Consider the following 24,463-nt stretch of genomic DNA (forward strand, 5'->3'; position numbering starts at 1 on the left):
ACGTGTTTGCTGCCACCAACCTCTCCAAAAGTCACTACGCTAACCCGTGCAGTGGAATTATTATGTTTGCCATTAGCTGGATGTAGTCATTTTTACACAAATGCGACTTTATTCAATTAGATAAAGAAACGCTGCCGAGACACGTGCAGATGACGTCATCGTTTCCATGACTACAGACTGGGCGCGGCAGTGACTCATTATTTTGAATGGTAATAATTAATCAATTGGTGATGTTATCATATCAGCTCCGTACTTTGATGAGTTTGTATCGTGCTTCGTGTATTTTTTTAGTACTTTGACAGCTGGAATAGCTATTTATGTTGCCAGCATGATTACATAACTGTAGTTTTGTAAACTTGTATGTAGACCATACTTATTTTCGAGCTCATGAGGGCGCTATTACGAAGCCAGTTGGGACCATTAATTGTCATACTTAAGGTGTAACATTCCCAACTGGCCCTATATATTTATGTGACGACCTTTGACTCCACTTATCGTACATGATACTTGTGTCAAAGTCCCAAGATATCGATCCTCCACATAAAGTACTGCAAACCTATAGCAAAAAGGTGCAAAGTTGTACTTTTGCCTTGTCGGTAGTACCAACACGGCGGTACAGGTAAATGTGTTGTAAACAATGATGACTAATATCAAATCAGAGATTTGCCCTTAATATCTTGATAACATATGGACAAGTGGAGAATATTATTATTGTGTTGACCTAATTATTGTGTTGGTGCAACTTTTTTTGGCAAATCGAAACAAAGAAGACACAGTTATGTTCACACAATTTGGTGGTGATAACGAGACACTACCCGTAATGGGTGGTCATTCAAACCAACTCTCAGATTTAAGAGTCAAAAGTCAGTGTACATGTAGTATTTTTTTGACATCTCGATGAACAGCCCTGGAATTAATATGTTGCAGGATTTCCAAAATTGTCTAAATCTGCTAAATGTTCATTCCAAATGCAGCGCACTATGCCAGGAAAGAAAGTTTTAGGCTATAGCAAAGAAGTCAATGCACATATAAGGTCTTATACACGTCACACTTTGCGCCCATTCTCAGTGTGTTATGCTTTATCCTTTCAATCGGTCACTAAGGATAAAAGAAAAAGAGTGAGTACGCGGTTCAATGTGGATTCAATGTGGGACTCACATTAAAACCTTCATTTTTTTATATTTACATGTACTCATTAACGAAGACGATATCGACCCGATTTAGACCTAACCCCGAACTCGACCGTACCCAGGGTCTTCTCTCGACTTCGTGACATACAATAGCCCCTGGGAGGGAAACTTGCTGCGTGTATTCCGATTCGATCCCGCATACTACATGAATTTCAAAATTTAATGTTCATTGTGAATCATGACGTATGATCCTCCTCAAGAGTCCTCCCTTCTAACCTTTGCTTATCGTATTTAATTACGAGGCACCAGACTATCCCGTGTACCTATAATGCAGGATTGTAGTGATGTAAATTATTCAGTCTGAGGGCGAGAGAGCTGCTATAGTGGGAGCGTTATGCTCGACGCCATATGGGGACGAGGTTGGACCTGACCCATTCCGAGTGTGGGCGACAGAACAATTCAGCACAGAGGAGCAAAGTCCTTACTGGATTGTTTGTCCATCCACATGTATTATTTGGTTAAACTATAGGCTACGATTTTTGCCGTTGCTAAGATTTCAGGTGCAGCATATGGTGTAAAAAGGTGCATGTAAGCTACAATACCGCCATTGCGTTTCTGTACCCTGCGAGATTGAATATACTCAGCCGATGCCGGCCTGTTCTCTGTTAGCGGCGCTTGGTGTTTATTCAGAAGGTGAGTTGTGCCGATCCATAGACCTTATGCGTAACGGCTATCTTAGAGAGCACCTTTTGTGATTTAATTCAATAACAATGAATGCGCAAAAGGTTGACTCATGCATATCTCAAAACAAAGGCAATTGCCCTCTAAGATTGCTGCCACACGCAGATCTATTAAATCGCATTGATGAAAGAAAGATGCATGGTGATTCATATTTCAAGATACCTTCAAAATGGTCTTCTGATACATCATTAGATAATGTATCGGATTAAAACTGTACTATTCAAGAAGGCATTCGTGATTTTCTTTTTTAATTAATGGAAACCTGCAATAATGATTTTTCCCTGCGAACCTTAATCTGACCGTCTAGATGTAATAATTGCACCATTTTTTTATTAACCGTATAATTAAGTGGAGCTTGGTGCGACCGTGAAATTTTCGGAGCAAGGGACCTCACGGATTGACCTGCTGATTGACCGGCCAACACACAGGTGTAATGACCGACCACCAACCTGCCGATCGACCAACCGATTGAGCACTACCGACCAATCAACTTACCGCACGACTGACCAAACGGCAAATCAACCGACCGACCGACCACAGACTATAATTACCTACCGACGGACCGCAACCAATCGTACCAACGTCCAACGACCCAGCCGACTGACCTACCGACTAATCATACCGACCAACTGACCATCTGATTGACCAATCGTACCGGCCATAAAATATATTGACTTTCAATAATATTGGCTATCGACAGACCTACTATACCATTTTCGCCGGTCGCAACCATTTGATAACTGTTTACCATACTGTCAAAAAAGTCACCTTGATCGTCAAATTACCTGGTATGCCCTCATTTTTTTATATACCAAATCGTGACTCACGTCATCTCATATATAGAACGCTACCGTACGTCATGAGACATCTAAATCACAATATATCACTTTACCTTTGGATAATTAAATCGGTTAAATCTTCGTGCTCAAATCTCTACAAGAATCCAAGTCGTTTCAAATAGAACCCCAAATTAATGTACATCTTATTTCTGCGTTTAGTCGGCTCTTCGTTTATACCTGGTTACTGAATACCTTTAAAAGCGGCGGACCCTAAAAAGTACAACAAACAAAACAACGCCTATAAGGGTGAATGTGAGGTCAGCGGAGCCTTAGCGACATCGCACGATGTATTTGCAATTGATATCCCCACAGAAATGTTAACCATTAACAGGGCAAGTGCTTGAAGCGAAAAATGGAAAGACAGCAATATATTAATCATTAACATTCAATTGAAGTGGAACAAAGGAGCAGCGTACATTAGAGTTGTAGAATATTGTTGCATCTCTGTACCGGGCTAATTGTCATAAAGCCGGAGGAAATCGGAAGTTAATAATATTGTTCTCTTCGTGCGATTCCACTTTTGGCGTATTTAGTAAGACATTTGGAGTCCTACGAAGGTTGTTGAGAGTGGTTTGTCGTTTTACAGAGGACCTATTCCTTTGTAAACCCATTAAGAAGGTAGACATTTCGGTTTCAATTTTTAATTTGACATAGGAAATCACTTGAACTTAACTAGTTACCATAATATTAATTTGAGGAAGAGAATTATAGCCATGAGATTAGGCCTAAACAAATTACAGAGTTGACAGAATTTTTGCGACAAACTTCGTTCTTGACCAAACGTTTGGAGAAACCGATGGGCCGCACCAGTCACAACTTCTCCATTGAGAGACGAAGTTGCTGCAAACTACCCTGCCCAGGGACATATCACCCCGATGCAACTATGTGGCTGTGTCTCAGTGTTGTTTTGATCGATGCAAGAAACAAACATGATGGGACTTTCAGTTTGTTATTTAACCATGCTGCATTATTGTTGAGTTTATTGTGCACAAGCTGTGCATTTTTTTTATTATTCTGTGATTAATTGGATTGATTGCAGTTGATCTGAATACCTTGGAAATGTGATAACTTAGACACCAACGAATCCTCATGAAAACCGTTCGCTTCGACGAGCCCGCTAGTCAGCAACAGCAGCTGCAGCAGCGGGCTCCAAACCAGCAGCAGCAGTTCGCAGCAGGCAGCATGCTGCCGTATCCAGAAACCCCCCAGCAACAGCAGGTGATCACCATATCGCAGCAGCAGCAGTTGCCGCCGGTCAACGGCGCCCTGCCCCCGGGCAACAGCAGGTCTTCATCCAGCCCCACCCGTACCAACAAGGGGCCGTGCTCGTGGGGCAAGCCGCACCGGTGCCGAAGAACAGGCGGTACCGGTTGAAGGCCGCTAGGACCCTGGCCATACTGCAGCTCATCCTGGCCACTCTCTCGGTCATCCTCGGTATCATCGTGGCCGTCGAGAGCGCCAGAGGGTCTTGGCTGGGTATGACTATATGGAGTGCTGTCTTTGTAAGTATCAGTGTCCTAAAGCTTTGACCACTTTAAAGGCATATACAGGGTGGTGCAAAAAGAAGGAAACCCACTTTTGACAGGAATTGTAACCACTTTTTAACCACTTTTGACAGGAATTTTGCATGGTGGAGTATACAGTTAGTATCGTTTCTGTTTGCGGTAACACCATGTGGTAATGACTACTGTCGTTCAGTAGATGTTTAGTTCTGATAAGAACTTGTCTTGCTTGATATAAACTTCCGCTAAAAGGAGTTTTAGTTCCGATAATAACGATCCTGCTTTAAGTCCAGTCCTGCTTTAAGTTTTAAAGGCAAAAGAAAAAGTTCTTTTAGAACTTACTAAGCAGGACTGTTCTCATCAGAACTAAATAGTTATTACCCCATGATGTTACCACAAACCGAAACGATACTAACTTATTTGAAATGTTTTTTTTTATAATGTAAGTAGGCCTAAAGCTCTTCAACCAGACGTGGTAAAAAAAACTTTAACACAATCGCTAGTATAGTGTTTTTACGCCAATTGGAATACAAGTCACCAAATCACTGTTATTTTGCTATTTCTTCCCCCAGTTCTACCTGCCGGCCGGAATATTGGGAATTGTGAGCACCAAGCCAGTGAACATGCAAGTTTGTTTGGTAAGACGAAATTAATTCCTGTAGTCTGTTCCGTATCTTTTACACATGTAAAAGGAACTGTGGAACGCTGCTATAACGAACATCTTGGGATCCACAGAAATAATTAGTGTTCATAAAAGCGATCGCTTGTGCGCCGTACTCATTTTTCAAGATGGTGTCTGTCCTTTAAAATAGCGCCCTCTTGTGCCCTACTTAAAGTGCGCCTCTCTGATTTGATCCGCTAAGTGTTTATTTATTTCTCTTTTTGCGATTTGGACGTGTAATAATTTTTGCTTAATATTAAATTTTAACTACGTTTATGTATTTCATTTCTCTGACAGATAAACTCGTGCATGGTCATGTCCATTCTGTCGTCTCTTCTTGCGGCTGGATGTGTCATCTATTCCAGCATATGTTGTGCAAGCGAGAGGTATTATGACTACGCATATCATTACTACTATATGCCTGTGAGTACACACAATAATCGATTTCATATTAACTTTTATAAGTATCCCATATAGAGCCCGGGCGGTTTCGGGCGCTGCGTGCGGGGAGTATAGGAAGGGCGGTTTCGGGCGCTACATAAGGCCTGTGGTCAAATGTACCTTGGTACATGGGTTCGAATCCTGACTGTGGGAACATGGTGCTTGTGCTCTTGAGCAAGGCACTTTACCATTATTGCCTCGTCCTTCGGATGGGACGTAAAGCCGTAGGTCCCGTGTGCGAACCCAGTAACACTTATCGCTAATATTTACTGGTCTGCAACCATAGCTGGTCTTGTCCCCCCAAAAACATCGTCGTTACAGCGCCCTCTCTCACCCCAAAAGACCATACTCACGAGGAAGACATTTTCGATCGTGTTCCCTGAATCTATTCAATAAATTCTAAACTGTTGAAAGGGATGGTGCCAGACTATGTTATGATTACTAGTGCGTTTCAAGCCTCACTTTCAATTTTTTTTTTAAATGTGGCTAAAACTCGAGGGTACATTAATTTTAATCACAAAAATTCATCCGAGCAAACCGGTATTAATGTGTAATGAACTTTTATTTCAAAACTTTCATTTCCACTCCCAAGTTCAAAAAAAGGAAGAGTTGACCTCGCTTTCGATTAAATATGGCCGACTCGTGAAGTCTTTTGCACCAGCCTGTTGTAAAAATTAGTACTTTATCTTTTTACTTACAGACCAACCGAGTTGCATTCTGGTCCGTGCTTGCCATTGTTTCTTTTGGAGAGTTCATAGTCTCCATTGTTCAGGCGGCCTACTGCTGCAACGCCTCGTGTACCTGCTGCCGCAAGTCAACGGACACCGTCAGGGTAACTTGAAACAAGACTAGGCTAGCCTACAGTAAAGCTGGTCCCAAATCTCATTCGATTGATTGAGCAGGCATGGCCACAAACATCGTAAAATAAGCTGTGTAGTGGTAGTGTGATGATGACATTGAAACATCGGGCCGTTCGCATGGAAACTTGACTTAATGTATGTTATACACATGTATTACAAGCGGCGCCAGACGAGATCTACATAATTATGGCATACACAAATTGACCTCGATCGTATTATGCCAAACTGTGGATGACAAATTATGGAATGTCAACTTTGCAAAAAAAAGAGAATAGTTAATTTTCAGACATTATCGTTGACAGTTGAAAGTACAAAGTAACCAACAAACGCTACCAATCTATACAATGTTAATTAGTACACACATGTATAAAAAAAGTGATGGGGCTGAAATTATGCAATTATTGGCAAAATGTGTTGCCAACCATTTCTTAAATGTATGTCTTGTGGCATGCAGCGTACAGATATTGGCGCTAACAATGTTTACAAACAAACGAAAGGTCTCCGAAGTGACAGTCAGTGAGATAGGTAACCAGTCTCATGCACGTTGCATTATGACTCGCCGTCATGGCCGTAGCGCACCGACCGTCATTTTGGGTAATATGGCAGTCGCTACTTTCTTTTGTACCATGCCCTTAAGTTTGTACAGTTTATGTAGCAACTTATCATATTAATAGAACAACAAACATACCTTGTACTGACAACCGAAGAGCTGAGACCCAGCAAGGTACAAACGTACGTCTTGCGGCTGCACACTAGGACCTTTGTACAAGCTTGCAACATTTCTCATAAAGTTGCCTCGTTGTTTCAATAGACTGGTTCCCTCTAAAAGACTATAGGGGCCGGGAGGGGGGGGGCGGGAACCAGTCTCGTTGATACATATGACTATTATTTAGCTCTTGAGGGCGCTTTACCCATCACTCCATTTTGAAGAGTCTTTTTTTCTTGGCTAGACTGTTCCGAACAACGGGTTCGCCTCCGCCATCGTCCGTAAAAGATTTTGACGACAGCGACTTTGGGACAGCTCAGAAAATGTTCTGTCTCAGAAACATCCAATTTTTGTTTTGGCCGACGTTTAGAGTGTTTCGTTTCGGGTCGTGATATTGGTTAAGGTATGAAGGTCCAATGGCCATCGCAGTGGGATGTTAGAGGTCCACTGTGTCTTGGGCGCGGCATATGAGTGGCGGTGCCCAGTCCTCTCCTCTCGCCGTCTTACCTTCCCTGAACGAATCGGGTTTTACTGTTGGGTCGTCAGAGAGAGTTTTCCAGTTTTTGGTCCGAATGGGATTCGAACCGCTAACCTTCAACTCCGTAGCTCCACGCTCTAACCGCTCGGCTACGGGGCCCCTCTGGGATTGAAGAGTTCTAAGCCGAAGATGAAGCCAGAGCCCAAGAAGTAACCGTGGTTTGGAAACCGCCATGGAGCGCCCTTGTCTTCCATGCATGTTTCAAATGGGCTTATAAAGCGGTGCGAATTTCTGTAAGGTGCTAGACTTAATTAATTTGAAGACGACAGTCATTGTTATTACTTACTTAATTACTATGAAAACATTGTCACTTTCTCAAAGTTTTGTTTTTTTCTTTTTCAAATTAGGTCCGCTATGCACCCCAGATTCACTATCTGGTCCCACAACAGCAGAACGCCCAAGGCCAATCACAAGCGGCCTACCCAATGCAGCAGCAACAGCAACTGCAGCAGCAGATGATGTCACAGCAGCAGCAACAGCAGATTATGCCGCAGCAGCCGCAGCAGCCGATTCCACGCTACGGTGTCCATAATGTGACAATGGTGCAGAGCGCACCCCCTGATGAACAAAGTGCACAGGACAAAGGCAAATCTGGTAAGTATAGGCCTACGTGGATGATACATTCTACCATTTTTTTTTTACACACGGCCAAGTGAGCCTTTTTCAAATAATGGTGGAGTCAATAGTGCGTTATCTGATTGGGGTAAATCCGTTGTTTACTCATATTTACCGAACGAAACTGAGAGCGCCCCCGTGTGTCCGCCATATTTATCTCAAATATCAGGCTAAACGTTGGCCATGACAATGATGTACATGTACAATGGTTCTCTTACACATACAAGACCATTGACCTTTTCCCAATTTTATGCCCGGATTTTCTTTTAAATCACATTTACCTCAAGACCATTTTTGCAGTTTGTACGAGTGACCATAGAGCAAGGAACGAGACAGAAGTTAAAAACGGTGGTTGTGTTTAAAATTTCGTAACTTTAAAACTATATGAGTGATTTGAATGATTCTTGTACTAAAAGAAGGCTTATGAATCGGGCTTCATATCCTAGATTTTGAAAGTGCTCAGCATGCAGAACTTTACTAAAACTGGTCCCGACATTTGGGCTTCGTTTTTTTTTATTCACCCTGTATTGTTGAATGGTTGCTGATTTCGTTCTTTATCTGTCCTTTCTGTTTACAGATAATGCCACTGCTCCCGATGAAGCTATTGCTCTGCCAAAATACAGCAACTCACCACCACCCAGTTATACCCTTGAAAATAATTTTTAAATCACCAACCACAGTTTTGTCAAAAAAACTATACACTTTTAAAATTGGCCATAGTTTCTGCTGTAGCAATATAGATAAAATATTTTTTTTAGAGTACCTCTTCCTGCTTCTTTTGGTGACATTTTCACTGGATTAGATTTCATGCAGAGGAGACAATTAAAGGGGTCGGGTGAAATCTGACTTGCGCCCTGTGGTCAGGGCGATGGATACGAAAGAGACAATTTAAAAGAACACAACCATTGTCTAACAAAGAGACAAAACAAGATTTCATTAACTTTTAAGCTTCGTGTTTATTTCAAACATTTAAATTAAATTAAAAAAAGGCAATCAAATTCCACGGTGTCTTAGTCCTTAACATGGCCACCATCTCGTTCAATGCACAGTTGGTGCTGTCAGATTTCACCCGAACCCTGTAATTATCTTCTGTGCAGTCATGCATGAAAAATAATCCAGTAAAAATGTCGCCAAATGAAGCAGAACGAGTTACTCTAAAAAGTACATATGTAAATATCTTATCTATATTGCTACAGAATAAAACTATGGCCAATTTAAAAAGTGTATAATGTTTATTTGACCTACACTGTATTTATCCCGATCGGAGATACGACCCCGACTCATCGAAAATCCACAGTATATACAAATTAGGTCCGTCAAAATACCCAGAATGAAGGTTACTGTAAACAAACTCACCCGATTGGGGATTAATATCTTCTGTCTGTGTATATTTTACAAATCCCTCGATGGAAAAGGTAAAACAATAACATAAATTAGTTATGAAGAAAATAATCAGATTCTTTGATAAAGTGCAACTAAAAGCTGTAAATAAAATGTAAAAAAGAGCAAATATTTTTAAACATAATATAGAAACATTGTGTTGATATAGAAGGATATTATGTCTATTAGATAAAGGTACATTTATGCTTCAATTTGGTGTTTAAATACTGTTGAATTATATCGGAACATGTAAAAAATAATAATACCTTCAATTAAATAAATACAGTGTGTTGATATAGAAGGATATCATGCCTATTAGATAAGGGTACATTAATGCTTCAATTTGGTGTTTAAATACTGTTGAATTATATCAGAACGTGTAAAAATAATAATACCTTCAATTATATTATTTGTAAAAGGTTTCTGGATTAACTGGCGAATCCTAGTGTAAAATAGGTTGCATCTGCAAAGCTTATGATAATAATTTTTGAAAAGACCATACACATTAAAAGAGAGAAGTGATATTAAGGAAATAAGAGAAAATAGTATTTATATTTATTTTAGTAAATATTCCTAATAGATAAACTTGAATGTCTAAGTACAGGCTTCTGTGAATCTTGGTTTGAGAAACGTATATAGTAAGTAACTGAAATTTTTAGTGCAAAGTTAATATTTTGTTCAGTGTGTGCTGTAAAAAAAGGACTGTCAAAAAAAATGTTGATACAGATATTCTAATAAGAAAGTTATATGAATTTTGTCAGGCAAGTATACAATACTTTTGTATACACTGCTTTTTGTGTCCACCAAAAGACGTTTGTATAATATTGTTCTGGAACGATTAGACACAATTATAAGGTTCATGTATATTTTTGTTCTTTGCGAGAAAAAAAATTGCGCGGGGAAGCAAATTTATCAAAACTAAAATAAAATAAAGAATCGTTTGCGTTTTACCTTTGCCTCAAAATGTGTCTGTATGTTTGATAATCCATGACCAGAACTGAAGCTATGCCCAGGGGCGGATCCAGGAATTTTCGCGGGGGGGGGGGGGGTTCATCGGCAAAAAAATTTCTGAAATGTAGACCCTTTTTTTCTCGGGACACTTTGCCTCCGCCTGAAAGTCAAAAGGTGGGGGGGGGGGGCGGGGGGGGGCGGGGGGGGGGTAATATATAGCACAGAATAATGTACGTATACCCCGTAGCCAAGCTGACTCTGTACGTATTTTGTGCAAGGCGGACATTATTACATTATTAAAAAAAATTGGTGTCGGAGGGGGGGGGGGGGGGGGGTTCGCAATTTTGTTCATGAATTTCTATGGATTTTTTTTTTGGACAGAGCTGGGGGGATGACCCCAAAACTCCCCTCTGGATCCGCGCCTGATGCCCCTTTTGTTATACATGTACCATAATGTGCAATTGTCTTAGGTGAAATTTCTCTCTTTTTTGTTAAAAGGAGACCATCGATGGTAGATGTTTCGTTCGTTTCCACATTGCCACTCAAAGTAGCTGTCATGCATAATGTCACCATCAAGATGAAATACTCATGTTGAGTAGTTTTAAAAGGACATCTGCTGGCACACATTTTTGGGGGACACCCTGTGTATTAGTTACTTTCAGGAACGGATTTTCGAAAATGCTCGCTATGAATTTTAGCTTGTTTATGCTCGAAAACTTGCGTTTCATATCTGTAACCCTTTATTTCTCAATGATTTCTGCTTAGTGTCAGAATAGTTTTATAGGCATGCAGATATCTTGTCAAACTTTGGACTATCTGCTACACAAGCATACCGTGCCATTAAATCATGATTATTTCGATACTGGATACAGAGAGGCAGTTTTACATTGCGACCTAAAAGTGGCCTGTGCGTGACACGAAAACTTGTGACCGGTGATGAGTGGTGCAAAGTCCGCCGTTTCTGTGTGGTTTTTATCATACTGTGCGGTTCGAATGCGTATGAATTACCAAGTTATTACAGGATATATCTAGCGTATTTTTTACTTCCACAAAGACTGAAAGGTATAAGTTCCTTCAATCCAGGATTGGGAATATTCTAGGCTTTGAAAAGTTCTCCTGAGTCTCAGACGTTTAAAAATATAAGGTAAGTGACAGCAATGTGTTTTTATTAAAAGCAGTTCGGGATTCGTTTGAAAAGGGACAATTTAAGAAGAATAAAAAATGAAGGAAAATCACTCGTTTCCAAAGTCAAAGTAATTTGTCGTTCAATGGCGAAGATTTCTTTTTCAATTTTCAGTAGGATTGGGTTTTTCTACTCTCGAACTCATGTGTTGATTTTTCCCCCGTGCAAGTATTAATTGTCACTGTACCTGCAATTAGGTATTTTAGAATGACGTCTTTTTATACTTCATTGGCAGCATTAGAAACTGTAATATTATGACATAAGGGGCCTTGAAGTAAATGATCTATAAAAACGTTGGGTTCATCTAAGTTAAATTACGAATCACGCAGTGATACTTCATGGGTGTAAGTGAGGTCTGGTTGAAAATTAACAGTTTAAATTTATCTTTTTACCAATCAATCAATAACATCACATATGTAGACACAAAAGTATTACATTAACATTCAAACATCTAAGTAACACTCCTCCGTGAGTTCAGACATGTCAATTCTACGAATATTCTTTATCGTGCGTTAATTGCTTTTTAAGGGATTGTTCCATTATAAGCACGGAGTGGACACGGCAAAGATGATCAAAAGAGACGCGAGAATCGAACAGACTGCCAGACTCGAGCAGAATCGGCAAGTTACGCCTACCAACCAACATGCCCCGCCAACACACCAACAGGCTCCGCCCACACACCAACAGGCTCCGCCCACACACCAACAGGCCCCGCCCACACACCAACAGGCCCCGCCCCCGTATCAGTTCGACCAACAGCAGCAATTGCAGCAACGACAGCAACAACAGTATCAACTAAGGATGCAACAACTGCAGCAGCAGCAGTACCAGTTGCAGTTGGAGCAACAGCAACTGCGACAGCAACAACAACAACTTCAAGCCAACGGAGCATCCGGGTACAACCGTACCAGGCCCAACTCTCGCCCCGGCAGGCAGCCGCATGTCTCGGCCAAGTCGTCCCTCCGTCGCCGGCGAGACGATATCGGGCAAAAACGGCCAAGTCCCTGGGCATCCTGCAGATCGTCCTCGCCATCGTGTCGTTGGTGCTCGGTATCATCACGGCTGCCATTGGCGCATGGGGAGCGGCCATTGGCGTACCAATCTGGGGTGGTATCTGTGTAAGTTACTTCAAATGTTTATCATGTATACTAGGACTTGGTACATGAATCTGGTACTTTACTGGCTGCGGCTTTTGGATCTTTTCATTAACACATGAAGCAATGAGTGACAATGCCTTGACCAAGGTCCGGGCCCACTCACCATAACCTCAGGCTGGACTCGAACCTGCAGAATTCAATTTTCCAAATCACGAGGCCACGGTACTCCATCATTAAAGCCACTGATATAGCTCAAGTAAAAACTCCACCATTATACTATGTTTTGCTGTGAACCGTACATTATCATCAGTGAACCAGTTTTCCTTTAATGATTTGTTTTACATTCTCAGTTTTACCTACCGGCCGGAATACTAGGTGTTTTGTCCACAAAGCCAACGAACATGCAGAATTGTGTGGTGAGTGTCAAATGTCGTTTTCAGTATAACTATTTATTGGACGTTTCAAAGATAAAATGTTCAGATAAAAAACAATGCAAACACAACAAACGCATATCGGGCATACGGCACAAGTTACACAGCAGACAAATTAACCGGGACGGTTGTAACTAAAAAAACGCCATACTTAGTTAGGAAACAACTAACAAAAATAAGATCGAACTCTTTACCATGCAGCCTAAAGCATCGTTCGTATCATGATATATAAGGCTAAACAAATTTATGTCGCGATGATACTCACTATACAAACATCACTATTTTTCAAGTCACTAAAATATCTTAATTGTCATGGTTTCCAAAAAAAACAAGCATTATGGTGTTGTCGATGACTGATGTCAATCAAATTTGGTTTTGCCCTTCACCGACGTATAAACACTGTATACTCAGTTTACCTTCCGAGTGAAAGTTGGAGAAAAAAACTCACTCGGTGGGTGGGACTCGAACCCACGACCTCCTGTTTTCGAGTGCAGATGTCTTACCACTCGACCACTGAGCTAACGAGATCTGTTAGCTGGTTCGAATCTGATGTAATCACTGAGTATACAGTGTTTTTTTTTTCATTTACATCACCTCGACGCAAAATTCCATCTTGAACAGATAATGATGTCCTTGATTTCGCAGAGAAAGCATCGATGTTGACGACAATGAATATTTTTGATCGAGAGCCGAACTCTCACTGGTCAATTCACCATCCATAGGCGTGACGTGCCATGTTATTTTTGCTGCCTTTTTACCAAGCGCGCGCGCAAGGATTCCATGTTATATTGTATACTAATTCCTATATCTCTCCGCAGATAACCTCCTGCATGACCATGTCTATCCTCTCGTCATTAGCAGCAGGCACTAGCTTTATTATGTCGTGTATCGCAGCTACCAGTGAGTACGATTACTATTCGTACTATCCGGTCCTGAATGTGAGTACAGAGTAGATAATAATATATCCTTACAAACACATTGGACAGAACTTTAAAACGGTGGTTGTGTTTAAAATTCCGTAACCATGAAAAGTACATGAGTGGTTTGAATGATTCTTGTACTGATATAGAAAGCTTATGAATTGGGCTTTCAGATCCTAGATTTTGAAAGTGCTACATGCAGAACTTCACTAAAACAATGGTCCCGACGTTTGGGTTTCGTGGTTTTTTTTACTCGCCTCGCCCAGATTTACTTTGGACAAAGGTGGAGACTTAGGTAGTACTGTAACATATTCATGGAATATCTTTTTCATTGTCATTGGCAGGTTGGTAACACGATAATGGACGCCATACTTGCCTTTGTTGCGTTCACAGAGGTATTGGTTGCAATTACGCAGTCTGCCTTCTGTTGCAAATACCGATGCGCTTGCTGCAACAAGCCAAATCAAGCGGTAAGGATTCTAGAATAATGAGGGTTGTTTTCATTAAATTTAATTTTGGAGTTATGAAAGCACATATAGTGTCCACTCATGCGTATCTGACCTATTGCCGTTTGCGAGTAAGCCTTGCCCCTTAAGCCGTGTCCGCACTGGACTTTTTTTTTGGAAGGTTTTACCGAGACGTTGGTAAAATGAAAAATGGTCAAATGTGACCACTGTCCGCACTTGGACTTTCGACACGGGAAATTTTACCCCGACCGCGTGGGAGAAGTAACCGAGCTGTCACAGTGTCAGTATAATGACTCACCGTACGCAGAAAACAAATTGCCGATCACATTTTCAGCCACCGATACGCTCAGTAATATTACACACGCCATTTGCATGCATAACATAATCGTTTACACGATATTATTTCATCTTGACACGCTAAATCTTGACGAAAGGGCCTATAATTCTGACGCATTTGTGATGCACGTCGTCGAAGCCATGCCGCTGTACGATGTTCCGTGCGGCAGCAGTGCCATCAGTATTCGTTGGTTCCCATCGCATGCTCACAGAATCGAAGCTATTATGATGTGGGCCAGGAACCAGTGACTACGGCCTACGTACGGTACCGGACCATGATGTTCCGTGCATGACTACAGTAGCGTATCAGGACGAATTTGGATCGTAGAAAATAACATATAGACACCCTATGGAATTCACGTTCAGAGTTTTGTTTGTCTCGGATTTTGCGCGTTGTTCCGCGTCCATTTGTAGTAATTGGACTGTTATATTGCACAAGCTGCGGTGACAATAATTTTCCCGTTATATAACCCTTCGAAAACCATGATGACACCAGGACACCGAACTCAGAACATGACATTTTCCAAAATGGCGGATGCATTCTTCTATTTTTCCCGAATGTTGCTGATGCTTGCGTCCGAATGAGCCGTATGACGAACATGGAGCGCCGAGGGCGCCCTCTCTCCGACAAGTTAACCTCTGACTAATACAGGATTTGTGAACTTTGACTGCTTTATTCTCATTCCTGTGTCGTGGGTGGACCACATGAGGTAAAACTGAAAGCAAGAAATACAAGGAAAATACACTAAGTACAATTAACAATGTGCACAAATTTACACAGGTTGGCAAGAGATTTAACACTACCAGACATAAAAATATAAATGAAATATTGAAAGATCAAAAAGTAATATGTCGAACTGATACATGTATAGGAAACATCACAAAGGTAAGTGCATAATATCATCTCAAAAATTCCAAGGGATAGTACATTCACATTAGATAATCTATGAAAATTAACCTACAGAACTGTGCTCTCCAAAAGATGAAGTATCCTCAAACTTCCTATGGGTCTGGAATACTGAAATCATCAACCTAAAACAAAGAAAAATTGCATAGTTCCTAAATACACTGTAAACCTTGCAGCACTACTGCAATTTCCAAATAAGGATACGCTCATCCCAAATATGGAATCCAGCTCATGAATATTCATAACATCGGAAAAAATGGCGAGAGCATGTGCTTAGGCAGGCCTCGTGTGCACACAAAACTAAGTTCCTAACCTTATATAACATTCCAACATCGTCGATATGAAAACATAAAATGACCAAATATCCACTGTTTCTTGACCAGAAAACAATACTGAACATTTCAGTCAGTTCATCTGAGAAACCGGCCTCGATATTGAGGGAAATTCTAAGGCACAAAATCAGGGAAAGTTTTCGCAAGGCACAAGAAAATTATCGATACGATACAGAAAATCATGGTGGCAAAATGTGACTGAAAATTACGATACAAATTACTCATCAAATAACAATCAATAATCACTGACACAAGTATAAATGGAATCTTAAACTCACCAGTGGTCTTCTGGTGTAAGGCTATCGGTATAGAGTGGTCTCAAAAAGATGGAAAAATGGGCACTAAAATGGACTAAAACTTGGCGTGACTGAACAATTGTGTAACTTGAGCGAAAAACTACAATGACCACGAGAGGGCGCAATACTACGATATCGCAACTCACACTGCCAGGGGTGAACATAACACTCCCCCCGTGGTGATACCATCATCACAATGTGAATACAATACAATACATGTAATAAGGTTACACTAAAACAGTAAAAACGGTTAATAACAAGCAGAACTGCAGTAAATTTGAAAACAGCGAGTAAACACTTTAAACGCGGTGCCTACATGTCTAAGCAGCATCTGGTAGAGTCCAAGCTTCATGATTTCCGCTGGACCATGGTGATCAGTCACTCCGAGGGAATCAGAAGAACCAAGTCGCTTATTGGCCGCAACAACGTCTTCTTCGTCAACTCACGGGCTGGTTGTAGAAACAGGCTCCTCTGGTCCGCGGCTACCATCTCCACGCTGGCTTTCCTGATGTGCCTCTGGCCATCAAGAACCCAGTAGCCTTCGTTCCTTATTGTACCCAAGGTAATGTGTCGACCTTGGTGGCTGCACTGCTGATGGAAGTGCTTGATGATGAGCTTTGTGACATAGTTGTTGTTTTTTGGTAGTACAGCTGGGTGTGTTGCTCTCTCTGACAGTTGAGCTTTCTGCAATCTGCCTCTGAGTACCCTGTTGCTGTCAAGGTAGGGGTTGAGCGAAGCCAGCTTGTTCTTCTTGGTCAACTTCCCACTTCTTAATTCGGCTAACTCGGTAGCAAAGGCTTCACTCTGCACACTCTTTATTATGACGGTCTCGGCTTTGAGACACTCTCTGATGGACTTCGCCTTCTCACAGACATGCCAACCCTTGCAGTCAAATTCTGCTCTGAATGAGTTGGCAATGTGGAACAAGTTTGTAGTGGCTCTCATTGCTGAATCCCAACTTGAGAATCTGGTGAACCTCTCACTGCCGAAGGATGCATCGGGCAAGACAATCTTGTTGCAGCTTATCTTCTCTGGAGACACTTCTGGGTCATCCTGAAGTATTTCTATCTCTCTCTGCTTGTGGCTCGAGGGCAGGTCCTTTAGCCTCAGGAACTCTGGTCCGGCAATCCACATGGAACCACTTAACTCTGCTGCCAGAATGGACCTCAAAGCTAGGTCAGCTGGGTTTCTCTCTGATGGGACATACGCCCACTGCTCAGGCTCGGAGGTTTTGAGTAACCTGTTTACTCGGTTGCACACATAAGTGCGGAAGCGACGTTTTCTGTTGGTGATGTACCCCAGGACTACTTTGCTATCAGTGTAGAAGTTTGATTCGTCAACTTTAATCTGTAGTTCCTGGGTGACGTAGTCTTCCATTTCTGTGGCCAGAACTGATGCACAGAGCTCAAGGCGTGGGATGGTGACGGCTGCCTTAGGTGCGAGCTTTGCTTTACCCATCACCAACTGGACATGGACTTCATCGTTGCTGCCAACCGTCCTCAAGTAGCAGACTGCGCCTATGGCCTTGTTTGAAGAGTCCCCAAAAGTATGTAGTTCTCTTCTCACTACTTCTGTGGTTGAGAATGGCGCAAATGAGCGTGGAACTCGCACATCTGTCAAGGCGATCAGGGACTTTCTCCACATCACCCAGTCTTGGAGCAGGTCCTTTGGAAGTGGATCATCCCAGCCACCGCCATCTCGAGTCATCTCTCGCAGCAGCATCTTCCCCTTGATGATCACAGGTGCTGCCAACCCAATCGGGTCAAAGACTCCATTGACTTCCGACAACACTGTCCTCTTGGTACATGCGTTGGCATTCGGTTCTGCTATTTGGAAAGTAAAGGAGTCTGCCTCTAAATCCCAGGATACTCCCAATGTACGCCGTATGGTGCTTTCATCTTTGTTGGAGAGGTCAGCTTCAGCCAGGTTCGGGGCCAACTCGCTTGGCTCAAATGCTGCCAGGACACCAGCATCGCTGGAAGCGAACTTGTGCAGACGGATATTCGCAGTGGACAGGAGATCCTTCGTTCTCTTCAGCATGTCGACTGCCTCTTCCTTGGTTGGAAAAGACTTCAGAAGGTCGTCCATGTAGAAATTTCTTTCTATCAGCTCCCTCACATCGGTGCCAAACTCTGCTTCACCTTCTTCAGCGGTCTTTCTTAGGCCACTGATGGCCACAGCAGGGGATGGCTTGTTGCCAAAGACATGCACTGTCATGCAGTAAGTGACAATGGCTGCATTCGGGTTGTTGTCCTCATACCACAGGAAACGTAGGAATCTTGTGTGGTCTTCTCGGACTCTGAAAGCATAAAACATCTGCTCGATGTCTGCGGTGACTGCAACTGGCTCCTCTCGGAACCTGATCAGGACGCCCAGGAGCTGGTTCATCATATCAGGTCCACTTAACAAGACATCATTCAGGGAAACGCCTGAGAAGACGGCACTTGAGTCGAACACCACCCTCAGCTTGTCAGGCTTCTGGGGGTGGTATACTCCGAAGTGTGGGAGGTACCAAACTTCTTCACTAGCACTAGTCGCCTCATCCAGAACCTGCTTAGCAAGTCCCTTCTCCAGAATCTTTCTCATGAACTCAATGTAGTGCTGCCTTTTCTTTTCATCCTTAGCCAGGGAGCTGGCCAGGGCTTTCATCCTGGATACCGCTTGGGTCTTGTTGTTTGGCAGTCTTCTTCTATTCTTTCTGAGGGGCAAAGGTGGGCACCAGTTCCCATCTTGATCTTTCTTCATCTTGCCAGCGATCAGCTCCATGAACTCTCTGTCGTCGGAGGATGGCCCAAGACGTTCATCAGCACTAGTGCTGATGAACACTTCTTCCCCCAATTCAGCTGCTTTAGGCCTGGTATGAAAGACCTTCACTGCCTTGTCACATGGCTGGAATTGGGCGGAATGGCGACCGTTTCTCAAGACCTGCGTAAAGTAGGTGCTGATTACGTCTTGCTGCAGGTAGGAGATGTCTGTCCGGATGTGGGCACCGTTCAAACAAACCTCGCCGACAACGACCCAGCCTAGATCGAGACGGTGTGCCCATGGCTGGTCATCTTTGCCGTTGATCACCTCTCTCACTTTGTGGAACTGCAGAGCATCTCTGCCAAGTAGCACTGCTATTTCGGCATCTTTGTTCAGGGGTGGTATCATCGGGGCAATTGGCTTTAGGTGATCAAAGGCTGCTGCCACCTCCGGTGTGGGTATCTCCGCCACATCTCCAGGAATGTTGTTGCACTCGAACAGTGTAGGCGTTGGAGCGGAAACTGTGCCGTCCATGCTCTCGATGACTAGGCCAGAAAGTTTTCTACCATGGACTTCCTGGAGGCCATTAACCGTCTTGACAGCATACGTTGACTTATTCTGTTCGACTCCTAATCTCTCAAGAAGATTTTCGTTGATGAGGGAACCATCACTCTGGTCGTCGATGATGACGTATGTGGTGATAACATGGTCCGGCTTTTCTTCCAGGTAGGCTTTTGCCAAACAAATTTTGGCGCATGACCGGCCTTCTTTACCGTTGCCACATACTCTGGTGCATTTAGGTGTGACGATTATCTGGGGCCGGTTGTCATACTTCATGGTAGGGGGTGTCTGATTTGACGCTGGTGGAACTTCTTGACTGGGTGCAGGCCTGTGCATGACTGTGACATGGGACTTGCCACAGATGTCGCATCTCACTGGGGTCTTACAGTTCTTAATGATGTGGTTGGCCCTCAAACATCGGAAACACAGGCGATTCTCTTTCACAAATGATATCTTCTCATCTATGGATTTCTGACAGAAGACCCGGCAATCCTGCAGCTTGTGTGCTGTGTTGTGTACCGGGCAACGGGATGTCTCCTTTGCTGCAGACCCTTCCTCCACCCCCGTCTTTCTTACTGTGAAAGAAGGCCTTGACGAAGAGCGTTCAGCTGCACTCTTGACAGCATCAGTAAACTGGAAGCTCGGGTCGCTTTGCACTCTGGCATGGTGCTGGATGAACTTTACAAATTCCTCAAAAGGCGGGAAGAGGACTGCATGCTTCTTCTTGTATTCTGACCCCTTCTCTCGCCACTTGTTCTGAAGCCACTCTGGCAATTTCTGCACTAGGGGCTGCAATCCTCTCGAGGAATCCAACGCCAGCAACCCTGGAAACTTCTCTGACTCCTTCAGGTATTGGACCTCAAGGAGAAGATATCCGAACTCTTCCAGCTTGGTGCTGCCCTTTGGCGAGATCTTTTGGAACTGCTCTAGTCGGCCTGTGAGTTCTCGTTCCACTGCCTCAGGGGAGCCATGTTTTTGCTCCAGATACTCCCAGGTTCGCTTGAGGCCCTCTTCTGGTCTGTCAATGTGGATGGAATAGATCCTTTGGACGAACGATTCTGTCTCGCCCTCAAGGGAACCCAGGACCAGGTTTAACTCCTCATATGGTTTAAGCTCAAGGTCCTTCGTTGCTTGTTGGAAGCTGCACTTCCAGGCCCGGTAGTTGCCCGCACTGCATTTGAATTTTCTGATTCCACTCTTTACCAGCTCTTTCTTCACCAACATGTTACTGATGGAGTTGAGACTCTCCTTGATGGGTGGGCTAGGGGGTTCCGGTAGCTTGCCATCTTTGGGGATATACTGTGACGGCAGTGCTGGCTTGGTTTCAGCATCATCCTTTTTGACTCGTATCACAGGCTGAACTTCTGGTGGGGACTTTTCTTCGATCTTGATTGCTGGTTTTTCTTTTTCAGGCAACTCTGTCTCAGGTTCCTTAAAGTGGTGGGATATATAGTCGCTGGTGCGGACAGCGGAGTCAACGACTGGCAACTGCAAATCTTCTTGGATACTGGCCGAACCTTCCTTCAAGGCGACTGACTCTAAAAATTCTGCTTCTGCTTCTGCCATTGCATACTCCTTTTCTGCACTCAATAGAAGAAGAGCATTGGCAACGTCTTGTTCTTGCCGACGAAGACCTGCCTCTTTCTGGGTGAATTCCACCTTTGCTTTCAACGACTTGGCTTTAGCACGAGCCAGAATGGCTGCTGAGCTCATGTTTGACTTCAGGGAACTTCTGCTGGTTTTGTGTGATGCCCGTGTTCGTTGAGAACTGGCACTGTTTGCGTCGTCTGAGTCAAGTACTTCGATCATCTTGAATAGTTCTTTTTACTATGACGAACATGGAGCGCCGAGGGCGCCCTCTCTCCGACAAGTTAACCTCTGACTAATACAGGATTTGTGAACTTTGACTGCTTTATTCTCATTCCTGTGTCGTGGGTGGACCACATGAGGTAAAACTGAAAGCAAGAAATACAAGGAAAATACACTAAGTACAATTAACAATGTGCACAAATTTACACAGGTTGGCAAGAGATTTAACACTACCAGACATAAAAATATAAATGAAATATTGAAAGATCAAAAAGTAATATGTCGAACTGATACATGTATAGGAAACATCACAAAGGTAAGTGCATAATATCATCTCAAAAATTCCAAGGGATAGTACATTCACATTAGATAATCTATGAAAATTAACCTACAGAACTGTGCTCTCCAAAAGATGAAGTATCCTCAAACTTCCTATGGGTCTGGAATACTGAAATCATCAACCTAAAACAAAGAAAAATTGCATAGTTCCTAAATACACTGTAAACCTTGCAGCACTACTGCAATTTCCAAATAAGGATACGCTCATCCCAAATATGGAATCCAGCTCATGAATATTCATAACATCGGAAAAAATGGCGAGAGCATGTGCTTAGGCAGGCCTCGTGTGCACACAAAACTAAGTTCCTAACCTTATATAACATTCCAACATCGTCGATATGAAAACATAAAATGACCAAATATCCACTGTTTCTTGACCAGAAAACAATACTGAACATTTCAGTCAGTTCATCTGAGAAACCGGCCTCGATATTGAGGGAAATTCTAAGGCACAAAATCAGGGAAAGTTTTCGCAAGGCACAAGAAAATTATCGATACGATACAGAAAATCATGGTGGCAAAATGTGACTGAAAATTACGATACAAATTACTCATCAAATAACAATCAATAATCACTGACACAAGTATAAATGGAATCTTAAACTCACCAGTGGTCTTCTGGTGTAAGGCTATCGGTATAGAGTGGTCTCAAAAAGATGGAAAAATGGGCACTAAAATGGACTAAAACTTGGCGTGACTGAACAATTGTGTAACTTGAGCGAAAAACTACAATGACCACGAGAGGGCGCAATACTACGATATCGCAACTCACACTGCCAGGGGTGAACATAACAAGCCGCCATTAATGTTTCTACCGTTTTTTGAACTTGCACACATGCATGGCTTCAAGTTTACTTTCAAACAAATATAGGACAAAATATATATAGCCTAGCAATTAATGATGTGCACTATAGGCCCTACTATGATTAGAAACAGGAAAAATACAGACGCCGGCGAGAAAAAGGAAACGCGGGAAGCCGGAGACGAGAACTTACTTGGCCTTACGGCGAAGGAATATGCGCCAAAATAGGCAGTCGTACTATCAAACAGGCAGCGATGTTAACCCGCGTTTAAGCAACGGCCGGCGGAAGTAGGCCTAGCCTGTAGCGACTGAAAACACCTTACACCATACAAAAATGCCAGTGGTTGAGCTCCAATAAATAGATATGACTTGTCCTTACCTATACACATTGTGTAGGTTCAGGTTACAACTCCAGTCCGTTACGCATCTCCACACACCCACAACATGCAGCCACCCATGCCATACCAGCATCAGCAACGGCAGCAGCAGCAGTTTACGATGCTACAGCAACGGCAGGTACCCGCATACCGTGCCCAGGGCATTGTGCCACTGCAGAGCGCACCCGGGGACACACAGCCTGCACATCCCAACAGTGTCAGCGGTAAGTCAAATACATGTAATAGAAAGTTACCTATGCAAAATGGATCCTGCCTGCATATCACGCACGGCACAGTGACCAATTAGATCACGACTTTTAGTCACGTGACCACAATTGTCAAACTCGGTCGCAACAACTTCGTCCCCAGTGCTTACTTTATTTCCACCCTTGTTTCCAATAGAGAGAGCAGGTAGTGGTGGGCATGTACTGCTCGACACCCTGGGGACGAGGTTGCGGTCGCAACACTGAGGAAATGTGGGCGGAGCTTAAGCCAAATCCGTTCCATTCACGCTGTACAAAAAAGCTGCCGCGTTGGCGCGCAAATTTTACAATCACCGCAGTGCATCATGGGAAAAGTTGCAATTTGACCCAGATGTTTCCTATTAAAATGAACATAAGTACAAACTTACACTTTAATCTTAATTTTTTTAAACACATTTTCCCCCGTTTTCTGACAGATTATTTAAGGAGCCCAGATGAAAGCCATGCAAACGAGCCAGAGCTACCACCAGCCTACAGCGACTCACCGCCGCCTAGCTACAGCCTCAGCACGGGTTACATGTAAAGGGAAGAGAATAAATATTACCCTGTATTGGGTATATTTTCCTGTAATTGGGTATATTCTCATACCCAATTGGGGTAATTACTCCCCAATGAGAGTAGTTAAAGGGAAGGAAAGTTATCGTGAAACGCAAATAATACCCAGAATTTTGTGTATTTTGTTTTGATATCCTATAAGAAAGATATTGTAATTGGGAAGTATATACACTACCCTAGATCAGGGTACATTTTTCTATCCCGTTTAAGATAAAATGAGAGTTGATTTGGGGAAGGATACATGACCCTAGATCAGGGTATATTATAACACTGAATCTGGTGTATTTTGTTTTGGTGTCCTACAGGAAAGATTGGGAAGTATACGGTACCCTAAATCAGGGTACATTTTTCTATCCGTTTTAAGATATTATTACTGGAGTTAATTTGAAGGGGAACATAAAAGACCTGTGCTAAAACTATGACAAGATTTTCTCAATAAGCAAGCTTTTATGTTCGTACGCATAAAACTTTGTTGCGTTTTGCTGCATCTTTCTAGACAGAATTATACATCTTGCTTTTTCTCATATTTTGAAATGACTCGTTTTTACTCGTTGTGCTTGCCAGATTCATTGGCCATGTTGATGCAATTTTGTTTAATTTCGGGATGCAGCTTTTTGTCAGCTTGTGGCATTTTAAAAGTAGGTTTTAAGGTGAAACATTGAAATCATTCAGCATGGGG

At 42.8% G+C, this 24,463-nt stretch overlaps 1 protein-coding gene, 1 long non-coding RNA gene and 1 pseudogene across 2 annotated transcripts; 2 read left to right on the forward strand and 1 right to left on the reverse strand.

Moving 5' to 3' along the window:
* The first annotated feature begins 1,621 nt into the window (after window positions 1-1,621).
* Window positions 1,622-8,758, forward strand: LOC119724649 (annotated as a pseudogene).
* A 681-nt stretch (window positions 8,759-9,439) lies between these two features.
* LOC119725132 lies at window positions 9,440-24,182 on the forward strand. The gene is made up of 8 exons (XM_038196493.1): window positions 9,440-9,448; window positions 10,863-10,875; window positions 12,094-12,665; window positions 12,995-13,060; window positions 13,894-14,013; window positions 14,340-14,465; window positions 22,986-23,190; window positions 23,646-24,182. The coding sequence occupies exons 1-8, from the start codon at window positions 9,440-9,442 to the stop codon at window positions 23,750-23,752; spliced, it is 1,218 nt and encodes a 405-aa protein (XP_038052421.1). The 3' UTR covers window positions 23,753-24,182.
* LOC119724651 lies at window positions 20,983-22,568 on the reverse strand. Its single transcript, XR_005270661.1, has 3 exons — window positions 22,396-22,568; window positions 21,841-21,910; window positions 20,983-21,594 (listed from the first exon to the last, which is right to left on the reverse strand). It is a non-coding gene; the product is annotated as an uncharacterized LOC119724651 (long non-coding RNA).
* Window positions 24,183-24,463: the final 281 nt, after the last annotated feature.

The sequence above is a fragment of the Patiria miniata genome, unplaced genomic scaffold (genome assembly GCF_015706575.1).
Source record: "Patiria miniata isolate m_02_andy unplaced genomic scaffold, ASM1570657v1 HiC_scaffold_18, whole genome shotgun sequence".
NCBI lineage: Eukaryota > Metazoa > Echinodermata > Asteroidea > Valvatida > Asterinidae > Patiria > Patiria miniata.